Below are 24,229 nucleotides of genomic sequence, written 5' to 3'. Positions count from 1 at the left end.
TTAAATAATAACAATGATGATGATGATGATGACTTCTGTTTGATGACTATATACATAATGTAAACAAAATAAATCATACCCAGAGCCCAGCTGGAAAATAGCTCTGAGCCCTAGTTGTTGTTGTTGTTTGGTTGCCTCATACCCAGCAGTCTCTAGGCAATTCACAACAGATTTAAAAACATACAATAATAAAACAGACTCTACCTCTGAGCCTTTAATTTCTTTCTTTTCTTTCTTTTTAAATATTTTTATCAGTAGCTTCAGGAAGCAATGCAGGAAATGAGCTGAAGGAGATGGAAATAAACCTACTGAGAGATCTAATGAGGAAAAAGTTCTACACCAAGCATTGGTCACAGCAAATTGTAATCAAAGTGCCCAGCTTTTTTGGGTATTATCATTTTAATCTCCATACATAGTGATTCACACACACACACTCCTTATGAAATAGCTAAATCCTTCCCAATAGCACTAATGTTTCAAGCTCTCTTCTATTTTCTTCCAAGAGATGGCTTATGTAAGATGTTTTCCCCCTAGAGAATCTTTGTTAATTATCATCCTTATCATACACATATTAAAAATAGCAAAGTAATCCTTGTGTTAAGTGTTTTGCGTTCTCATTGAAATACATACTTCTAACCAATCACTAATTAATTGTAGGTTTGCTGGTTTAATGAGCAATAAAAGAACATAAATAATGCCAGGCACTGCATCACCCGAGCATTAAAACTAGCATGGAAATTATGCTCTTGGAACATGGGTGAACTCAGCCCCATAGGGAGCTGCTTGCTAGGCAGATTACCTAATCAGCTGCCCCCAGTCTTTTCTGACAATAAGAGACTCATACAGCAAATGTTGTTTCATATAAGGGATTTTAAATTGTGGCCTTTCCAGTCGGCAAAAATCAAAGATTTGAAAGAGAGCTAAATGGAGGAATTGCATCAAGGGAACAAGTGTTATTCTACTGGTATAATGACAAGATTCTAGCTTACAGACCAATTTGCAAACAATGTTTTCCATACAGTTTTTCGTATATTCTGTTTTTCTCTCTATTCTGGGGCTTCATCTTATCTCTAGAATTATATTTGTACATACATATCAACCTGATAATGGCCATGTTTGCATATAACACTAAGCCAAGCCATGGCTTAGAGCAGGGGTTCCCAAACTGTGGTCCGTGCACCATTGGTGGTCCATGAGCTTCATTCATTCACTCTGTGCCTGTGGATTTGTGGTTGAAGAAGGGAGAAAGCACATCCATCACATTTAAAATCTGTATGGATTTTTAATTGCATTTCTATTCCTTTGTTTATTTCTTATATTGTATCACAATTTTAATTCTTTGGAATGCAAAATGTAATACTATAGAATACAATACAAGAAATAAAAGACGCAATAAAAATACAATTAAAAGCTATACAGCATCTATCACAGCACATTGCAACAGGCAGAAAAAAATCATTAAGTGGTTTGCCAAGACCCTTAGCAATTTTCAGGTGGTCCATGGGGGAAAAAGTTTGGGAACCAGTGGTTTAGAGGAAATGAGTGGGCTCATGGGGAGGAGATTGCAGCTGCTTTGCTCCTTCCCAGTCCTGTTAGCTTAGTGCAGTGTGGCAGCTAAGGCAAGGTCTGGCTTTGTGTTTCATTTGACTTTAATTCACCCTGTAGCAAGGCTTGTCCTAAGTGCCAGCACATTAGTAGATTCCTGGTAAGCTATCGTTTGGCTTACTATGACATGCACACCACAGGAACACGGGAAGCTGCCTTAAGCTCAGAATTGTCTACACAGATTGGCAGTGGCTCTCCAGGGTTTCAGGCAGGCGTCTCTCCCATCCCTACCTGGAGCTGCTGGGGATTGAACTTGGGGCCTTCTGCATGCAAGGCAGATGCTCTATACCACTGAGCTATGGCCCTGCCCCTGGCCAATGTGGAACAGCATGTGACCGGTACAGTGCTGTTCAGATGTCCTCATGCTGTACTTGTGATCATGCCCCCTCAGTCCACCTCATGTCCACACAATGCATGTGATGCTTGCCTGATGGCTTACTTATGCAGACCTGGGCATAGGTTTAATTGGCACTGCAGAAATAGTGTGCACAGACTGTGCAATTCAGTTCACATCGGTGTGTACGTGCATAGGCTCTTGTACAAATTTGACATCCCATGTGTAGATGTCAGGTGCACTAAGGCAGTAAGATTAGTCAGCACAGTCACTATCCTCCCTACACACACATTAAAACTTCAGCACAGAGCCAGTCTCAGAGTTTTAGCTGAGTCATTGTGCATCTATTAAAATTAGTTTCATTTTTTATTTTAACGCATAAAGTCCATCATGAGAGTGAAAGAGAGCAGAGTCAAAGAGAACAAGCAATGTGTGATGCATTCTTGGGAAAACCTGAATTGTGGTACCACACTGATTTACTGCACATATTCAACATTCAATACTAGGGCTGTTTAACTGTTTCATCTGATTACCAAGGTGAGGTGGGTGTACTCAGATCAAAGTAGGGCCCCTCTGAGGTGAGACAAGCTCCCAAGCAATCCAAAGAGAATACCCCCCCACTGCTCTTTGGAGTTAGAAAAACTGCTGGCTAAGCCAGACAGCCCATTTCCAAAAACAGAAATAGAAAAAAATGTAAACACCACTATATAAGGGAAACACCGGGGTGGGGGGAGAAAGAGAGTGGGAGGGCAAGGAGAGAAGCTGTAGGAGTCTATCTTCCCATCTAGGGCTAGAATCTCCCCGAATGCTTTCCAATCACAGTGGCGGGGAAGGGGGAGGGATGTTGATTCTATAAAACCTTTTTCTGAGTGCCTTTCCCTCCCTGCTCTTTGGCTATCTCTCTGAATGTTACAAAGAGCTCTCTGGTAACATTTTGATCCAACTTGTCTCATTTATCCTTAATCCAGGTTTCCTCCCTGCTTCTTTTCTCTCAGTTCTTTTCCATCCTTCCCAGTCCACCCCAGTCCCTTCTGCTGCCAGAAATTGCTCTGTGCAACCACATTTGAAGCAGCAACCCACCACACAGCAGTTGCTGGCTGGTGTGAATGCAGCCTGCAACATGAATGGACACAGCTTGCAGGAACTATTGCAGGGGAGACCTTTGTCCCTCCAGATGCTGCTGTGGCAGCTGCTTCAGAAGTAATTGCACAGAGCAATTTCTGGCAGTGGTGCACCATGCAGATCTGGCAGCTTTCATCCCCCACAGTGCTCACTCCATGTTTCATAACACTACATAGTATACTTTGCTTTGCATTGTTTTAGTATGGCTACCCTGAACTTAGGAAGCTGCCTCATGCTAAATCATGCCCACCTAGTCCAAGATTATCTCCTGTGGCTAGCAGTAGCTTACCAGAGTCTCAGGCAAAGGTTTTTCACACTGTTGTTGTTGTTGTTATTATATCCCACCCTTCCTCCCAGAAGAAGCCCACCTACTAACTGGAGATGTGAAGAGTTGAACTGGAACAAGCATGCCCTGTACCAATGAACAATGGTTTCTCCCTAATCTGATTTGTAATGCCCTGATAGTAACAAGCTCCTACATGGTATGACCATCGGCAAGCAAAGCAGTAAATGTGCCTAGTTGGCTGAGTGAGAGAGACTGTGGTGGCTGGTATTACTGGGTTTTTCAAGTACATGTAGAGCCTCATGGTGCTCCAACCTAGTTATTGAGCTCTTCCTCTATCTTTATAGTTCTCAGTCCACAAAGAGTGAGGGTCCTTCTGCTCTCAGCACCAATATCTTACATCTTTGCTAGTACTCTGTGATCTGTCTTGAATTATCATGTGACAAAGGGAGCAGTCACCATAGCTTGAGGTGTGGGGAATTTTTAAGGGATGTCACTAGAAGCTAAAATAATGAAACTGAGGTTATCCTACTTTGGACACATCATGAGAAGACATGATTCACTAGAAAAGACAATAATGCTGGGGAAAACAGAAGGGAGTAGAAAAAGAGGAAGGCCAAACAAGAGATGGATTGATTCCATAAAGGAAGCCACAGACCTGAACTTACAAGATCTGAAGAGTGTGGTTTATAACAGATGCTATTGGAGGTTGCTGAATCATAGGGTCGCCATAAGTCGTAATCGACTTGAAGCCATATAGCAACAACAACAAAAAAGCACAGGAGGCAGAATGGTGCACAAGCCCTGCACACATACAGGAGACTGCAGCTCTGATGGAATAAACCCAGAATTACAAACCCTTTGATATTATTCTTCTGCCTCTTCATTTCCCTAATTCTCTCCTTGATTCTCTCCTTGGCTGGGCAGCAGGGTTATTAATCAGAACAGTAATGCCCACTGTGTTCTTTTGAACTGTGGGACATTTCTCTCATTTTTGACCTTGAGAAGGAGAGAAATGAAAAAAGCATGGACATTAATCTATTCATGAAACAAGTATAATCCCCGTCTCAGGGCCGGCTCCAGGAATGCCGGGGCCCTTGGGCCTCAGCCTGCCCCAGGCCCCTCCGCTCCCCTTCCGCGATCTGTGGCACGAGCTGCACCGCGGATCGCAAGATAAGAGCTTCTGAGCCACCCGCCGCCACCCACCACCACCCCCCGCCACCACCCCGCTTCACCTACCTTTCTCTGCTGTTCTTTGCGGCTTTGCACAATGCGTGCGCAGGGTTGCCATCTTGTTTCCGTAAGGGACTGAAGCCTCTGCCGCCATCTTGGTGGAAACCTCGGCTGCCATCTTGATTGATGGCAACCCTGTGCGTGCAGTGCACGCACCCGCAAAGGACAGCAGAGAAAGGTAGGTGAAGCGGGGGGGATGGTGGCAGGAGGTGGGCGGCAGCGGCAGCAGGTGGCTCGGAAGCTCTTGTCTTGCTATCTGCGGCACGGCTCGTGCCACAGATCATGGAAAGGGAACAGAGGCCCCCAGGGGCTCCTGTAGCTGCAGGGCCCTCGGGCCAGTGCCCAACCTTGCCACCCTTTGGAACCGGTCCTGCCCCATCTCCTGGGAATGAATATGTAAATCTGAAAAGGCAAGTACCAAATCACTGACTGTGCTGTAAAAAGAAATGCACTGCTGTGCATTTGAAGGCCAAAAAAAGAGAGGTCTATAAACATTCTCATATAAAAAGGAACTAATATAGATCAAAAGTGATATCAGAACCCTCTTTAGGCCAGGGTTCTTCAGCCTTGGGATCCCAGATGGTGAGAGATTATAACACCCATCTGCCCCAGCCAGCATGGTCAATGGTCAGAGATGATGGGAGGTGTGGTCCAACAACGTCTGGAGGACACCATGTTGGCTTCCCCGATGTAAGCCATATAAAGCTTTACAAGAGATTTTGCTCTCTAGTCTACTGCCTTAGTATATAAAGACTGATATTGCATTAACCTTATGGATGGGAACCAGGAGTTTCATTGACTAACTGGCCAACACACCAGGTTTTGCTCACTCAAAAAAAAAAATCCACAAACAGCCTTCCTCAACCTGGTGCCCTCTGGATGTTTTGGACGAACTCCTATCATTCCCAGCCAATATCATCAATGCTTAAGAATGATAGGAATTGGGACTACCGGGAAGGGTGACTTAGCCTGTGCCTGCTTTTGAGACGGGCTCCTGCCTCAAAAGAAGCTTATTCAGATATATCAGTCAGATTTTTTCTTTTTTTGACTGATTAAACTTCTCCCGGGTAGGGAGAAACGAAGAGATTAACCTCAAAGCCTATTTTTGTTGGGACGACCAGATCTCATTAATTTATGGGACGAGGTCCAGCCGACGAAGGTGGGACGGATTTTTAACAACAAGCTCTATCTGGAAAAGCGAACGTTCATCTTATCTTCTAAGAGAGAACGCACTAACAGGCAAGCACCCTTCTTTCTATATTTTTCTTTTACTTGACTTAAATTGTTGCTGTTTAAAAGAGATTTGCCAGATTGATCGGTTTTTGACATCTCACTGGGGAGCCATAACTTCTCTCTGCTACTCATTAATTAATAGCTTATCTCTGTTTTTGTTGCAAAAAGCTGTCCTGGATTTGCATTCTAAAGATATACACAGAAGAGGGATTTCTATTCCAGATTTTTATTTTGAAGAATATTATATTGTCTGAGACTACTCTCTTTTTGGTCTATTTTATTTTGACGAATCTGTTTTCTGATGACCGCCATTAATTGTTTCGATCCTGGGAACTGCATTTTGTTTACTTAAGCATGGAGAGATAAGGCTGTCTGCTCTGTTTATACTGTGATGTCACCAAGTTTGGAGTATTAACCCAATTGTTGCTGAAATAAGAAGTGGTTTTCCTATATTTTTCTTTTAAAATGGCAATTAAGAAAGTGGCTGAGAAGCTGGAAATAACTATGTTTCAGAAAATAATGGATGAGATTGAGATAACGAAACAAAACCTGCGACAGGGTTGTAAGGAGCTGAAAATTGAATTGAGTAAAATGAAGCAGGAGATTAAAGATATAGGGGTCCCTGTGAGAGAGGTGACCCTGGAAGGGGTCCCTGTGAGAGAGGAGACCCCGGAGATTGGAACAAACGTGGAACAGGAAAAAGATTTGGAGTCTATGGACTTTAGAAACAAAATCTATTGTTTGGAGACACAGGAGATTAAAGACATAGGGGTCCTTGTGAGAGAGGAGACCCTGGAGACTGGAACAGGGGTCCCTGTGAGAGAGGAGACCCTGGAGACTGGAACAGGGGTCCCTGTGAGAGAGGAGATCCCGGAGATTGGAACAAACGTGGAACAGGAACAAGATTTGGAGTCTATGGACTTTAGAAATAAAATCTATTGTTTGGAATTCAATGTTATCTCTGAAGAAATTAATGAAGATTCTAGAGATAAAGTTATCAATGGCATGGATAATCTTCTGGACTGGAATGATGTGATGGAGCCCAATATAGAGAAAATCTATGGAATTAACTGCAGCCATGTGACAATGGAAAAACTTTCAAGAGATGACCCAGTGTATTTTGAAAAAAAGAACAGAGATATGATTTTACAGCAGTATTTCAGCAACTTATTCAGAATGGATGGCAAGAAAATATTTGGGATAGAGGTAATTCCCATCAGACTCTTACTATATGACTATGGCTTTGACAGCAAGATTATTATGGAATACTGATAATGGAAGATTGGATACTGAAATTACTGGACTTAACAAGACTACTGAAGATGGAAGATGGAAAATGGAACTAATAGGGATAATAGAACAATGGCTACTGAAATTACTGAACCTAACAGATTCTGATGTGATGGATTAATTGAAATGTTTATTTTGACTATGGTTATGACAATAAGATTATCATAATTAGTAATGAGATGGATTAATCGATATGCTTATCTGGAAAAAAAAAATTGACAGATATATTTCTTAAAGAATTGAAACCTCTCTTTGACTTTTTGTGGAAAGAATAAAGTAATGTTTATGAGATTTGATGATTAAGTAAGATAACTACTGGAGGAAAGTGATTTTATAATATGACTTAAGAGACAGGATTGTTATATATTATAGACTTATAACTGATTTGATCTTTGACAAATGGGAAGTCAATATTTTACTCTTTATTTTTTATTTTTGTTTTTTTTTTTTCTTTTTTTCTTTTTGTTTAACTATTTTTGATTTTGTTTTTTGTCTTTGAATGTTTTATGATTTTGTCTTGTATGCTTTATGAAAATCTGAATAAAAATTATTGAAAAAAAAAAAAAGAATGATAGGAATTGTAGTTTAGGCTTGGGAAGGGTGTTGGGAGTTGCAGTCTGGAGGCCACCAGGCTGGGGAAGGCTACTGTAGAATCTGTGGCCAACATGGCATAAACTATGCTTACATGTCCCTTTCACTCTTGCTTCAGCTCTCATGGTAGCTCTAGCACTATTTTCTTTCTTTATTATTTTACTATTACATTCACATCCTACCAAGGCAGGTTCAAGATCCTTGTATTAATTTACAAACCTCTGAACAACTCAGGTCCAGGGTATTTTAGAGACCACCTGAACCCTTATAGACCAGCTCAATCACTGAGATCATCTGCAGGAGAGGCTTTGATCATCCCTTGAGCTGGCGAGGCTCATTTAACATTGGCACGAAATTGAGCCTACAGTGTCATTGGCCCAGTTCTCTGGAATGCTCTGCCAGCAGAGATTCAGCAGGTGCCTTCTGTTTTAACTTTTAAATGCCTGCTGAAAACCTTTCTGTACCATCAGGCTTAGGCGGGCAATTAAGAAGATATCTTTTTGCAATAGTTGACCTTTGTTTTTTCTGTATATTTAATGTTTTTGTTGTACATGTTTTTATTGATTGATTGATTGATTTGTTTATTGATTTATTTATTGATTTATTAATTACACTTTTATACTGCCCCATAGCCGAAGCTGTCTTGGCGGTTTACAACATAAAAACAATATACCATCACATTTGGTACAATTGATAGTAAAAGAAAACGAATATATCACATTTTAAATAAACATAACTGAACAATAAATAAAAATAAATTAATTAAATAAATTTAAAAGAAAACGTGTTGTAAACAGCTTTTAACGTTTTTAAATGAAACAGCAGTATGAAAATATATTTATAAACAAATTTTAAAAAATTCTGCCTCTCTCCAAGTAGCTCAAGGGTGTATACATGGTTCTCCTCCACCCCATTTGATCCTCACGACGCCTTGGAGGCAGGCTGGGTTGAGAAACAGTGATTGGTCCAAGGTCACTCAGTGAGCTTCACAGCTGAGTGGGGATTTGAACCTGGGTCTCCTAAGTCCTAGCCCAGCACTCTAACCACTACACCACCACTGGCTCTCATCTAATTATTGCCACCCTGGGTTCATTTTGGAGGAAGGACAGGATGATGCTGATGCTGACAAGGATAATAATAATAATAATTTCACTTATGCAGCCTACCCAATTCTGTTTTCATCTTCTCATACTCTGTCTGTTAGGCACACTTTACATATGACAAACTATTATGGTTATTCAGTACTCCCTTGCAAAGAATAAGAACATGCAGGGCATTTGAAGGATCTGCACTTCATTAAAGAGACGATATTTGCCCCACACTGTTCCTTTATCACTATTTCTCCTGGAACATTCACAACTAAGTTTTAGCACCAAAAGCTAGTGGAATGTGCATGTATTGCAGCAGTAGATCCAGCAACAGCGCACTGGAAAAAATGCTAGCACATAAACACAGCCATAGATTAAATGAGATCATCCAGACAGTGAGCATTAGCAGAGCAAGAGATTCAAATAATAAGGAGTAAACAAAAACATAAACTAAAAGGCTTAATGGAAATTTCACTGAAATGGGGGATGGAGGGAAAATCCCAGTGCCAGATGTTGTTCTGAATGACATTGACAGTGTGTAGGGATTGGGAAGAAACAGGAGGATCAGTTGCCCTTTTTTTTCCTTCTCACATTGGTATATCTATGTTTTCTGCAATGTTGCTCGCTACAGCTAGAATAGCTTTCTTCTCTCCCTTCATCACAAGGCTGCTTCACTTTCCTTTTCTAAGTCAGTCCTCAAGAACTATTTGTCAAATGACTAAAGATCAAATTCCACCTCCCTGGCTCCTCTTTTCTCTTCTGACCATCCTCTGCCTGGTCACCACTAGTCACTGTCAAACCCTGGCGTGACTTGTTTCACAGAGGCTGTAAAAGCCCTCTGCTCAGAGGCTGCACACACGGCTGATGCTATATCAAGTTAGTTATACAAACAGATATTCCTGAAGACCCTTCCTTAAATAGCACCAGCCTCAGACATATAGCACAGCATATCCTGTCTCTTAGCCCGCTGGAGAAGAGTGAGTGTATAGGGTCCAAGCCAGCTGCAGAGTCAGAGCTTTGTAGCACCATTGATGAGACTGCATGTAAGTTGTCACCCTCAATAACTCTTCCACCAGAATGCATACAAACAAAAGCCTGTGGGGAGCACCCATGAATCATCGCTATTGAAAGACTATCCTGAAAATTAAGCCAAGATGTGGGCCAATACCATAACAAGAGTAAAAATTCACCTGTGTACACTCATACACAATGAGCTGGTGGTCTCCTGGACAACAAGTTGTCTTACCTGACAAGCATTGTACAGCAGTTGATGCTCAAATTTCTTGATCCCCAAGATGTTCTGGAACATCTCATACAGTTGTTCCTTGCTGAGAATAAGCTCCGAAGCGGCACTCGCTGTCATCCTGGCTTGTGCCTTGCGAGGATCCTCTTCACCTCGATATATTGCATCAAATTTTGCCATCCAGGAACTTAGGACAGTCTCCTTGCTGAGGCCATCAATCTCAGGGAGGCTTCGGACCCTTTTTTCAATATGTTTCTTGAAGACTTCCCGGGAGTCATTAGCTGAGAAACCACCACTTTGAACCATTCTGGCAACACGATCACTTTTCAGAAATACCTGTAACACAGAAATGGAAAAAAACCTTGATTCCTCCTGCCTGTTTCAGAACTTCCTGGCTGTGAAATGACTGGAAGTATATCTCATTAGGAAATACTCTGTAGTGTACCATTGTCAAGGTATATGATATCCTGACCTATGTTTACAGCTAGATCTATGAAATGGAATAGTGCTATCTCTGCACTGTGCAAGCTATTTTTTAAGACATTTTTTTTCTCCAATTAGGACTTGGCAGCCATGTAAGTAACCTTCATGAAATGGTATGACATTTTAAACTGAACACAGATTTTGATCAAAGTCACTATGTAATCTGATTCAGTTTGTGCTATTTTCTTTTTCTCTCAGGGGCAATTCAAACATGACAAATATCTGGCAAGTTTTTCAGTGCAGGAAAAAGTGTGTAAATCATGTACATCATCATTTATAAATGGCACATGCATTCATTTTGCTGTCTGTACCTGTGTTGGGAAATTGGCCATGTATAGCAAAATAGATGCATGTGTGATTGTCATATGCAATTGATATAATACAGGGATGGAGAATCTGAGGCCCATCAGACCTCTTTATCTGGCCCTTGGGATTCTCTTCAGACCAACCCACAGCCTAGCCATACCCCTCAGTAGGAATAGAATGATACGTCAAGTTTGGTTCTTTCTGTTTCTCATTTATCCAATCTTAAATTCAGTTATTTCTGCAGCAATTTGCATTTTTTAAAAATTTGATACATTTGGCTTTAAATATGAATTGAATCAAATTCTCCCTCATATCTACCTCTCACCAACCCTCCTTTGCACCCTCCTCCTCGAGGCCCTCTTTTACAGACTTGTTGAGTGTTTTTGCCTATCCTGAACTCTGGTAACGCTTCTTGCTTGTCTGGATGGAAGACACAGAAGAATGTGTGAGTGTGAAGAAACTAACCTACTACACAAAATATCTGGAAGATTGTCTTAGCACTTATATACCCAGTCAATCACTGTGCTCTGCAGGTGAGGGCCTCAGGAGGTCCGTTCCGCAAAATATAGGAATCGGGCCTTAGAGTTGTGGCACCTACCCATTGGAATTCCCTCCTACTGAAGACCTTCCTCTTTCAACAAGTGGAAACCTAGATCCGAGTCTGCATCTGTACTGAAATTGCTTTTTAGATGTTTTGTTTTTAGGATTTTTTTTTATTGCTTGTAGTTTGCTGCCCATTGGGAGGAAGGTCACAATATAAATTTTATAATTAGTGTTAGTACTGTATTAATACAAAGGCAAAATTAGCATTCATTGTTCTGTCCACTTTTGCCTTTGGCCCCACTCATCAATGGCATGTGGGCCCCAGAAGGTTGCCCACAAGGGAATGTAGCCCTCAAGCTGAAAAAGATTCCTCACCAAGCATAACAGATCAGATCAGATCAGATCTAGCTATCTAGCTGAGTATAAGGGCCAGACTCTATTCATACTGCAACCCTAACCTGACTTACCTGGGAGTAAACCCCACTGAATTCAATAATACTTCTGAGTGGACATGCTTAGGATTGTGCTGTATGAGTGAAAGTGGCTCTCCAGGGCCACAGGCAGAGCTCCTTCCCATCATCTGCTACCTAATCTGCATATGTGTTCCAGTCATGACAAAGAAGCAAAGTTTCTAGATATTCTAAATGACTATTCCCTAGATCAGTTGGTCATGGAACCGACCAGAGGGACGGCAACCCTGGACATAATCCTCAGTGGGGACCGGGACCTGGTGCGAGATGTAAGTGTTGTTGAACCGATTGGGAGCAGTGACCACAGTGCTATTAAATTAAACATACATGTAAATGGCCAATTGCCACGAAAATCCAACACGGTCACATTTGACTTCAAAAGAGGAAACTTCACAAAAATGAGGGGATTGGTAAAAAGAAAGCTGAAAAACAAAGTCCAGAGGGTCACATCACTCGAAAATGCTTGGAAGTTGTTTAAAAACACTATATTAGAAGCTCAACTGGAGTGCATACCGCAGATCAGAAAAGGTACCGCCAGGGCCAAGAAGATGCCACCATGGTTAACGAGCAAAGTCAAGGAAGCTCTTAGAGGCAAAAAGTCTTCCTTCAGAAAATGGAAGTCTTGTCCAAATGAAGAAAATAAAAAGGAACACAAACTCTGGCAAAAGAAATGCAAGAAGACAATAAGGGATGCTAAAAAAGAATTTGAGGAGCACATTGCTAAGAACATAAAAACCAACAACAAAAAATTCTATAAATACATTCAAAGCAGGAGACCATCTAGGGAGACAATTGGACCCTTGGATGATAAGGGAGTCAAAGGTGTACTAAAGAACAATAAGGAGATTGCAGAGAAGCTAAATGAATTCTTTGCATCTGTCTTCACAGTGGAAGATATAGGGCAGATCCCTGAACCTGAACTAACATTTGCAGGAAGGGATTCTGAGGAACTAAGACAAATAGTGGTAACGAGAGAGGAAGTTCTAAGCTTAATGGACAATATAAAAACTGACAAATCACCGGGCCCGGATGGCATCCACCCGAGAGTTCTCAAAGAACTCAAAGGTGAAATTGCTGATCTGCTAACTAAAATATGTAACTTGTCCCTCGGGTCCTCCTCCGTGCCTGAGGACTGCAAAGTGGCAAATGTAACGCCAATCTTCAAAAAGGGATCCAGAGGGGATCCCGGAAATTACAGGCCAGTTAGCTTAACTTCTGTCCCTGGAAAACTGGTAGAAAGTATTATTAAAGCTAGATTAACTAAGCACATAGAAGAACAAGCCTTGCTGAAGCAGAGCCAGCATGGCTTCTGCAAGGGAAAGTCCTGTCTCAGTAACCTATTAGAATTCTTTGAGAGTGTCAACAAGCATATAGATAGAGGTGATCCAGTGGACATAGTGTACTTAGACTTTCAAAAAGCGTTTGACAAGGTACCTCACCAAAGGCTTCTGAGGAAGCTTAGCAGTCATGGAATAAGAGGAGAGGTCCTCTTGTGGATAAGGAATTGGTTAAGAAGCAGAAAGCAGAGAGTAGGAATAAACGGACAGTTCTCCCAATGGAGGGCTGTAGAAAGTGGAGTCCCTCAAGGATCGGTATTGGGACCTGTACTTTTCAACTTGTTCATTAATGACCTAGAATTAGGAGTGAGCAGTGAAGTGGCCAAGTTTGCTGACGACACTAAATTGTTCAGGGTTGTTAAAACAAAAAGGGATTGCAAAGAGCTCCAAAAAGATCTCTCCAAACTGAGTGAATGGGCGGAAAAATGGCAAATGCAATTCAATATAAACAAGTGTAAAATTATGCATATTGGAGCAAAAAATCTGAATTTCACATATACGCTCATGGGGTCTGAACTGGCGGTGACCGACCAGGAGAGAGACCTCGGGGTTGTGGTGGACAGCACGATGAAAATGTCGACCCAGTGTGCGGCAGCTGTGAAAAAGGCAAATTCCATGCTAGCAATAATTAGGAAAGTTATTGAAAATAAAACAGCCGATATCATAATGCCGTTGTATAAATCTATGATGCGGCCGCATTTGGAATACTGTGTACAGTTCTGGTCGCCTCATCTCAGAAAGGATATTCTAGAGTTGGAAAAGGTTCAGAAGAGGGCAACCAGAATGATCAAGGGGATGGAGCAACTCCCTTATGAGGAAAGGTTGCAGCATTTGGGGCTTTTTAGTTTAGAGAAAAGGCGGGTCAGAGGAGACATGATAGAAGTGTATAAAATTATGCATGGCATTGAGAAAGTGGATAGAGAAAAGTTCTTCTCCCTCTCTCATAATACTAGAACTCGTGGACATTCAAAGAAGCTGAATGTTGGAAGATTCAGGACAGACAAAAGGAAGTACTTCTTTACTCAGCGCATAGCTAAACTATGGAATTTGCTCCCACAAGATGCAGTAATGGCCACCAGCTTGGATGGCTTTAAAAGAAGATTAGACAAATTCATGGAGGACAGGGCTATCAATGGCTACTAGCCATGATGGCTGTGCTCTGCCACCCTAGTCAGAGGCAGCATGCTTCTGAAAACCAGTTGCCGGAAGCCTCAGGAGGGGAGAGTGTTCTTGCACTCGGGTCCTGCTTGCGGGCTTCCCCCAGGCACCTGGTTGGCCACTGTGAGAACAGGATGCTGGACTAGATGGGCCACTGGCCTGATCCAGCAGGCTCTTCTTATGTTCTTATGTTCTTATGTTCTTATGTTAATCTATTTTAACTGGAGATGCCAAGGGTTAAACCTAGGACCATCATCCTGCAAAGCAGGTGATGCTAACCATAATACTGAGCCATGACCTTTCCCCAAACCATAGCTTATTGGTAGAGCACATGCTTTGGGTACATTTACTTGATTTCTCCTGTGTTGAAATCTGCCACCCAAATGGGAAGACAGGAGACAAGAATGCAGATAACTTACTGAACATCACAAGTAATAAGCATCCGGGTTTCGGGAGATAGGTTCATTTACGTTCAGAGTATTTTTATTCCACAGTTTTTCTAAAGACTCAGAGGCTCTTACAGGAGATAATGAACGTGATGGAAACAAGGCATTTCTGATATGAATGGAAAAAATAATTTTATACAGAAGTAGTTCCCAACTGGGGTAGAACCGCTAATCTAGCTTCTTGGCAAGTGGGTTGCTATTGCTCATCAGAAGAGAGAGGCGGAGGGCGAGATAGCAGGGAGGTGGGTGTGGTGCAAATGCACCAAAAGAAGTGCTGCACTGGCTCCCCTGTTGTGTTTGCACTGCACCAAACTCCTTGTTTCCTTTTATGTCCCCCTCCTGGTGACCCAACAATGACCCAACTGCTGGAAATCTACTGTAGTGGCTCCCCCTAACCAGATTCAAAATGCTCCTGGTTTTATATCAATATAATTTCTAAAGGAATTCATGTTTGGAGAGGGACAACAACTGTATGATTGTTTTATAGAGAAATGGAGTTTATTTATAATGTACTAGAATAACACAATAAAAAATAATAAAAGTACAAGACAATGTGAAACCCACACGTTATTAGCTATCATGTAATTTATGATTTTAAGTTAGGTTGTTCTTGTTTCTTCTGTCTCTTAGTGCATACGAAATTATTAACTATTATTGTTAATGGGAAATTGAATTTTTCTGTTTATTGCTTAAAAATAAAAATAACTAAAAAGTGTAACAAGGAAAAAAGTAGTAATTGCTTTTAAGTTCTTGTGTTGTGTTGCATTCTGTTGTTTTTATGCTGTAAAACACCCTTTGGCAAAGGGCAGTAAATAAATGTCTTAATAAACAAACAAATAAATAAATATTACCCGAATGTGATTCCCCCCTCCCCCAAATCTGATTACCCAAAGTTTGGAGAACTACGGTTCAGCAAGTTGAATAAATAGAATTATCCTGTGCCCTCACACCCTGTGGCTATACAGAACCAATAGAAAGTCTTGTAAGGAAGACATATTACTTAAACAATTGCCCTAGTGCCATTATTAGACAAACTGGGATTAGAAATTTCACCTTTCACCTTCCCACATGCAGCATAAAAAACTCTCTAATACACTGTGACCAGCTAGGAGCATTGTGGCAACCCTTTAATTAAAAAAAGAAGGAGATCTCAGTGAGTGACAGGATGCTATTTGAGAACAGGCCGCAGATCAAAACCCTGTTACTATGTAGAGTCTAGTGTCAGAAAAGCAATCTGTGTTTCATGCTATTCTGAGGGTCCCTTTTCATCACTCTGTTCAGAGTACAAAGCAGAGGTCAGATGCTGGTGATGAAAGGCATTTGACATGGTGACAGCCACTCTGGGGAGGAAAGAAAAAAACTGACATTTTTTCTCCCCCTAGGAGCCACCTGCCAAGAGTGACCTCTTTCTGGCAAATGTATGAAAAATACACGCCAAAAGATGAAAGAGAAATGTCCACCTAGAACATAGAATCATTCACATTAGGAATAAAACATGACACATCTCCTTTCTCTGAAGGTAGGACACTTTACACCAGGGGTCTGGGGATAAAGTGGAAGGCTTGGAGGTTCTGAAAGCTCACTATGAAGGACCACCCGCCAGCCTTCAAATAAGCTCACAAATGTTAGCAGCCTGCAGGTTGGTGGTTCCCCCCCTTTTTTTCATTCACTAGCCTGCTAAGAGGCTAACAGAGGGGAATCTCCTTCCTCTGTGAGCAGCATGCAAATTCAAGGTACTCGACTCCTAGCAGAATATGAAAAAGCTTTCTACCAAACAGGCTGGTGGAAGAGGGCCAGAGCTGAGGGATGGGTTTCCTTTCCCCTGTAGCCAGCATGTGAAACCAAGCAGACTGGTGGGGGAGGAACGGAGACATCCACCTCTCCTTTAGCAGCCCAGTCATTCGCTTGTCTGCATTTCTATGCACTGATTGGCCTTCATGTAATTCCTGCGTGCTTATGGCTACCATCAGATGAGTTGTTAAATATAAGGCTTACTTACCTGCTTTTCTACCTGTGTAAAATATGAGCTACTACCCATTATGGCTTTGGTCTGCCTCTGCTGTTGGAGACAGAATGCCTCTGAATGCCAGTTGCCAGAAATCACAATTAGGGAAAGTGGTGTTATGCTCAGGTCCATCTTGCAGCCTTCCCATAGCCATCTGGTTGGCCACTGTGATGCTGGAGTAGATAGGCCCTTGGCCTGATCCAGCAGGCTCTTATGTTCATATGTTCTTATGAACATCAGTTGGTTGTCTTTTGACAGCTCTAGTGCCCAGTTTTAGAACCTGGTGTTAGAATCCTGGATGAATCACCTTGGACAGCTCCTTGAAAGTTCAGACTAAATCTCAGACCAAAAACTTCCACTGCCCTACTGACATGGAGCCGTCACGTGCTTCTGGTAGTAACGCAGATGTGTTTGCACTTATATATGCAAGTCGTCACAGTATGTGGCTGATGGGGTACATAGGATAATTGGCACCAACCCCATGAGCCACCATCTTGCATCGGGCTCTGCCCTCAAGCTACTATTTTGCTCCTGGCTCCATCTGGTGGATCAAAAAGCAATGCAGAGTCTGTAAAAGTCTGAAGCTTCCCACCCTTGCTCTATCTGTACATATGCAAAGAAAGAAAGAAGTCTCCAGTGCTCTCCTCCAAAGGAAGCCAGTGCTACTCCTGGAACTTCTAGCCGCTTGAGACAGTGGGGAACCTTCAATAGTATTGAAGGCAACTTGTGCTACCACAGCAAGCATGGAAAAGAACATAAGACCATAAGAGCCCTGCTGAAACAGACCAAAGGCCCATCTGGACCAGCATCCTGTTCTCACAGTGACCAACCAGGTGCCCATGGGAAGCCCATAAGCAGGACCTGAGTGCAACAGTGCTTCCCCCACTTCTGATTCTCAGCAACTGGTATTCAGAGGCAAACTGCCTTTGACAGTGGAGAGAGGGCACATCTATCATGGCCCAGTTTTGCTCTGCCTGGCTGTTTACTCCACTGGTTCAGAGCTTTTTATATCTGAGATGCACATAGAGTTAGAACAGTGAACCTAAAGCAAAACATTCGGGATGGGGGAGAAATCTGATTGAGTTCACATTTCAAACCAAATCTATCAAATTCACACTTTCCAAAACAATGAGAACTGAAACAAGCCATCCTTTGAAATTCACACATTCGAATTTTGCAATTCAACCAAGCAATGTTTACAAAAATGCATATATTAGGGGGAAATGTGCACAAAATGACTATAGTGGTGAAAAAAAAAAAAAACATACAAGGGACTTCCGGGAAGGGTGACTTAGCCTGTGCCTGCTTTTGAGACGGGCTCCTGCCTCAAAAGAAGCTTATTCAGATATATCAGTCAGATTTTTTTTTTTTTGACTGATTAAACTTCTCCCGGGTAGGGAGAAACGAAGAGATTAACCTCAAAGCCTATTTTTGTTGGGACGACCAGATCTCATTAATTTGTGGGACGAGGTCCAGCCGACGAAGGTGGGACGGATTTTCAACAATCAAGCTCTATCTGATAAAGCGAACGTTCATCTTTTCTTCAAAGAGAGAACGCACTAACAGGCAAGCACCCTTCTTTCTATATTTTTCTTTTACTTGACTTAAATTGTTGCTGTTTAAAAGAGATTTGCCAGATTGATCAGTTTTTGACATCTCACCGGGGAGCCATAACTTCTCTCTGCTATTCACTAATTAATAGCTTATCTCTGTTTTTGTTGCAAAAAGCTGTCCTGGATTTGCACCCTAAAGATATACACGGAAGAGGGATTTCTATTCCTGATTTTTATTCTGAAGAATATTATATTGTCTGAGATTACTTTTTTCCTAGTCCATTTTATTTTGACGAATCTGTTTTCTCACAACGCCATTAATTGTTTCGATCCTGGGAACTGCATTTTGTTTACTTAAGCATGGAGAGATAAGGCTGTCTGTTCTGTTTACGCTGTGATGTCACCAAGTTTGGAGTATTAACCCAATTGTTGCTGAAATAAGAAGTGGTTCTTTTATATTTTTCTTTTAAAATGGCAATTAAGAAAGTGGCTGAGAACCTGGAAGTATCTATGTTTCAGAAAATAATGGATGAAATTGAGATAACGAAACGAACCCTGCGACAGGGTTGTAAGGAGCTGAAAATTGAAATGAGCAAAATGATAGGGGTCCCTGTGAGAGAGGAGACTCTGGAGACTGGAACAAACGTGGAACAGGAAAAAGACCTGCGACAGGGTTGTAAGGAGCCGAAAATTGAATTGAGTAAAATGACACAGGAGCTTAAAGAAATAGGGGTCCCTGTGAGAGAGGAGACCCTGGAGACTGGAATAATTGAATTGAGCAAAATGTCACAGGAGCTTAAAGAAATAGGGGTCCCTGTGAGAGAGGAGACCCTGGAGACTGGAATAATTGAATTGAGCAAAATGTCACAGGAGTTTAAAGAAATAGGGGTCCCTGTGAGAGAGGAGACCCTGGAGACTGGAACAAACGTGGAACAGGAAAAAGATTTGAAGCTTATGGATTTTAGAAATAAAATCTATTGTTTGGAATTTAATGTTATCTCTGAAGAAACTAAGGAAGATTCTAGAGAGAAAGTTATCAATGGCATGGATAATCTTCTGGACTGGAATGATGTGATGGATGGAATTAACTGCAGCCATGTGACAATGGAAAAACTTTCAAGAGATGAGCCAGTGCATTTTGAAAAAAAGAACAGAGATATGATCTTACAGCAGTATTTCAGCAACCTATTCAGAATGGTTGGCAAGATAATATCTGGGATAGAGGTAATTCCCATCAGACTCTTATTGTATGACTATGGTTATGACAGCAAGATTATTATGGAATACTGATAATGGAAGATTGGACACTGAAATTACTGGATTTAACAGGACTATCGGAAGATTGGACACTGAAATTACTGGATTTAACAGGACTATCGAAGATGGAAGATGGAAATATTTGGGATAGAGGTAATTCCCATCAGACTCTTACTATATGACTATGGCTTTGACAGCAAGATTATTATGGAATACTGATAATGGAAGATTGGATACTGAAATTACTGGACTTAACAAGACTACTGAAGATGGAAGATGGAAAATGGAACTAATAGGGATAATAGAACAATGGCTACTGAAATTACTGAACCTAACAGATTCTGATGTGATGGATTAATTGAAATGTTTATTTTGACTATGGTTATGACAATAAGATTATCATAATTAGTAATGAGATGGATTAATCGATATGCTTATCTGGAAAAAAAAATTGATAGATATATTTCTTAAAGAATTGAAACCTCTCTTTGACTTTTTGTGGAAAGAATAAAGTAATGTTTATGAGATTTGATGATTAAGTAAGATAACTACTGGAGGAAAGTGATTTTATAATATGACTTAAGAGACAGGATTGTTATATATTATAGACTTATAACTGATTTGATCTTTGACAAATGGGAAGTCAATATTTTACTCTTTATTTTTTATTTTTGTTTTTTTTTCTTTTTTTCTTTTTGTTTAACTATTTTTGATTTTGTTTTTTGTCTTTGAATGTTTTATGATTTTGTCTTGTATGTTTTATGAAAATCTGAATAAAAATTATTGAAAAAAAAAAAAACATACAAGAGTGCATCATATTAGGATAAATTGCTTGCAAAAAATTCACACTAAAATGCTGAAAAAAATTCATGAAGATTTTTTTTTAAAAAAAATCACAAATTGTGGCAGAAATGTGGAGAAGTGCATGTAGGATCAGAAAAATGAGAAACTGAGAGACCCAAAATGGACAGATCCTTTCACCCTTTCAAAGCAGATCCACAGGAGAAGAGGAAGCAAAGCAGGGCCCTAGTGATGATATTATTTTCATTAAAAGAAAGGGAAAATGGGGAAAAGGCTATAATGGACCCCCATCAGAAGCAAGTAAGGCAAGGAGTGATGGGTAAAAGTGTTTGGTTTTGATATATATTGCAGCAGAGTGCAGAAACAACTAGTCTGTTAAACTAGTTTGTCTGGTAGTTGAAAAAATAAGGGAATGTAAAGTTTATTGCTACAAAGAAATAAAGTCATACATGCTGTTACTGCCATTATGGAGCCATGAGGTTTGAACTCACAGGCACTCTCTCTGACTGACTCTGAGAACAAAGTAAGAGGAGAGAGGGGAGCAAAGCCTGTCTAAACAAATAAGCAGTCCCCAGCAGAGGAAGAATGGACTGCCTTTCTGTCTATCACCCCCATGTAACATGCCTTGGTGCTTTTCTCTCAACGGAAAGAAGGTATTTCTCTCAATGCAGCAGAAAAGGGAGGGTTGTCGGCAGCTTGGAAGGTGTAGAGCATTGTTTTGTTAATGGAGTTGAGGAGGACATGAGTGCAGTACACTGGAAAAAAGTTGGGCAGGCAGAGGGGTGTATCTGCAAATGTTATAAGAACATAAGAAGAGCCTGCTGGATCAGGCCAGTGGCCCATCTAGTCCAGCATCCTGTTCTCACAGTGGCCAACAAGGTGCCTGGGGGAAGCCCACAAGTAGGACCCGAGTGCAAGAACACTCTCCCCTCCTGAGGCTTCCGGCAACTGGTTTTCAGAAGCATGCTGCCTCTGACTAGGGTGGCAGAGCACAGCCATCATGGCTAGTAGCCATTGATAGCCCTGTCCTCCATGAATTTGTCTAATCTTCTTTAAAGCCGTCCAAGCTGGTGGCCATTACTGCATCTTGTGGGAGCAAATTCCATAGTTTAACTATGCACTGAGTAAAGAAGTACTTCTTTTTGTCTGTCCTGAATCTTCCAACATTCAGCTTCTTTGAATGTCCACGAGTTCTAGTATTATGAGAGAGGGAGAAGAACTTTTCTCTATCCACTTTCTCAATGCCATGCATAATTTTATACACTTCTATCATGTCTCCTCTGACCCGCCTTTTCTCTAAACTAAAAAGCCCCAAATGCTGCAACCTTTCCTCGTAAGGGAGTCGCTCCATCCCCTTGATCATTCTGGTTGCCCTCTTCTGAACCTTTTCCAACTCTAGAATATCCTTTTTGAGATGAGGCGACCAGAACTGTACACAGTATTCCAAATGCGGCCGCACCATAGATTTATACAACGGCATTATGATATCGGCTGTTTTATTTTCAATACCTTTCCTAATTATCGCTAGCATGGAATTTGCCTTTTTCACAGCTGCCGCACACTGGGTCGACATTTTCATCGTGCTGTCCACTACAACCCCGAGGTCTCTCTCCTGGTCGGTCACCGCCAGTTCAGACCCCATGAGCGTATATGTGAAATTCAGATTTTTTGCTCCAATATGCATAATTTTACACTTCTTTATATTGAATTGCATTTGCCATTTTTCCGCCCATTCACTCAGTTTGGAGAGATCTTTTTGGAGCTCTTTGCAATCCCTTTTTGTTTTAACAACCCTGAACAATTTAGTGTCGTCAGCAAACTTGGCCACTTCACTGCTCAGTCCTAATTCTAGGTCATTAATGAACAAGTTGAAAAGTACAGGTCCCAATACTGATCCTTGAGGGACTCCACTTTCTACAGCCCTCCATTGGGAGAACTGTCCGTTTATTCCTACTCTCTGCTTTCTGCTTCTTAACCAATTCCTTATCCACAAGAGGACCTCTCCTCTTATTCCATGACTGCTAAGCTTCCTCAGAAGTCTTTGGTGAGGTGCCTTGTCAAACGCTTTTTGAAAGTCTAAGTACACTATGTCCACTGGATCACCTCTATCTATATGCTTGTTGACACTCTCAAAGAATTCTAATAGGTTACTGAGACAGGACTTTCCCTTGCAGAAGCCATGCTGGCTCTGCTTCAGCAAGGCTTGTTCTTCTATGTGCTTAGTTAATCTAGCTTTAATAATACTTTCTACCAGTTTTCCAGGGACAGAAGTTAAGCTAACTGGCCTGTAATTTCCGGGATCCCCTCTGGATCCCTTTTTGAAGATTGGCGTTACATTTGCCACTTTCCAGTCCTCAGGCACGGAGGAGGACCCGAGGGACAAGTTACATATTTTAGTTAGCAGATCAGCAATTTCACCTTTGAGTTCTTTGAGAACTCTCGGGTGGATGCCATCCGGGCCTGGTGATTTGTCAGTTTTTATATTGTCCATTAAGCCTAGAACTTCCTCTCTCGTTACCACTATTTGTCTCAGTTCCTCAGAATCCCTTCCTGCAAATGTTAGTTCAGGTTCAGGGATCTGCCCTATATCTTCCACTGTGAAGACAGATGCAAAGAATTCATTTAGCTTCTCTGCAATCTCCTTATCGTTCATTAGTACACCTTTGACTCCCTTATCATCCAAGGGTCCAATTGTCTCCCTAGATGGTCTCCTGCTTTGAATGTATTTATAGAATTTTTTGTTGTTGGTTTTTATGTTCTTAGCAATGTGCTCCTCAAATTCTTTTTTAGCATCCCTTATTGTCTTCTTGCATTTCTTTTGCTAGAGTTTGTGTTCCTTTTTATTTTCTTCATTCGGACAAGACTTCCATTTTCTGAAGGAAGACTTTTTGCCTCTAAGAGCTTCCTTGACTTTGCTCGTTAACCATGGTGACATCTTCTTGGCCCTGGCGGTACCTTTTCTGATCTGCGGTATGCACTCCAGTTGAGCTTCTAATATAGTGTTTTTAAACAACTTCCAAGCATTTTTGAGTGATGTGACCCTCTGGACTTTGTTTTCAGCTTTCTTTTTACCAATCCCCTCATTTTTGTGAAGTTTCCTCTTTTGAAGTCAAACGTGACCGTGTTGGATTTTCTTGGCAATTGGCCATTTACATGTATGTTTAATTTAATAGCACTGTGGTCACTGCTCCCAATCGGTTCAACAACACTTACATCTCGCACCAGGTCCCAGTCCCCACTGAGGATTAAGTCGAGGGTTGCCGTCCCTCTGGTCGGTTCCATGACCAACTGGTCTAGGGCATAGTCATTTAGAATATCTAGAAACTTTGCTTCTTTGTCATGACTGGAACACATATGCGGCCAGTCTATGTCTGGGTAGTTGAAGTCACCCATTACTACCACATTTCCTAGTTTGGATGCTTCCTCAATTTTATATCTCATCTCAAGGTCTCCCTGAGCATTTTGATCAGGGGGACGATAGATCGTTCCCAGTATAAATGTTCAATAATTAAAGGATTCAGTGATGACCTGAGGATACAGTAGATTTCTGCACTGCACCGAGGTGTCTGTAGCCTGGAAAAGCACTAGAAGCTTACAGTGTTCTCCACTGCACGTACACTGGAAGAAGGGACACTTCCTTCCATAAAAAAATAAGTAAATAACAGATTGCAAGAGTACAAAAGGAAGAAGGGAAATGTGTGGATTCTCACTCTAGCCTTGCAAACCTGAAGAAGAAGCAAATTCCAAGGCCCCATCTTACACTCTCTGAAGAGTATGGTGTCCTACCAGTGGCAGCTGGTGGCTCCATGTCAGTGGGGCAATGGAATCTGCTCTGGGTTTTAGTCCAT

The 24,229-nt window shown here is 41.4% G+C and overlaps 1 protein-coding gene across 13 annotated transcripts in view; it reads right to left on the bottom strand.

Moving 5' to 3' along the window:
* Positions 1-24,229, bottom strand: part of CADPS (calcium dependent secretion activator) — a 562,280-nt gene that overhangs the window by 409,254 nt on the left and 128,797 nt on the right. For all 13 annotated transcript variants that reach the window (XM_061622068.1, XM_061622066.1, XM_061622061.1 and 10 more), the window contains exon 3: positions 10,026-10,358. In XM_061622068.1, coding sequence (XP_061478052.1) covers positions 10,026-10,358 — 333 coding nt within the window. The remainder of the gene's footprint in view (positions 1-10,025; positions 10,359-24,229) is intronic.

This window comes from Rhineura floridana, chromosome 3, assembly GCF_030035675.1.
Source record: "Rhineura floridana isolate rRhiFlo1 chromosome 3, rRhiFlo1.hap2, whole genome shotgun sequence".
Lineage (NCBI taxonomy): Eukaryota > Metazoa > Chordata > Lepidosauria > Squamata > Rhineuridae > Rhineura > Rhineura floridana.
This window is presented reverse-complemented; position numbering and strand designations above follow the sequence as displayed.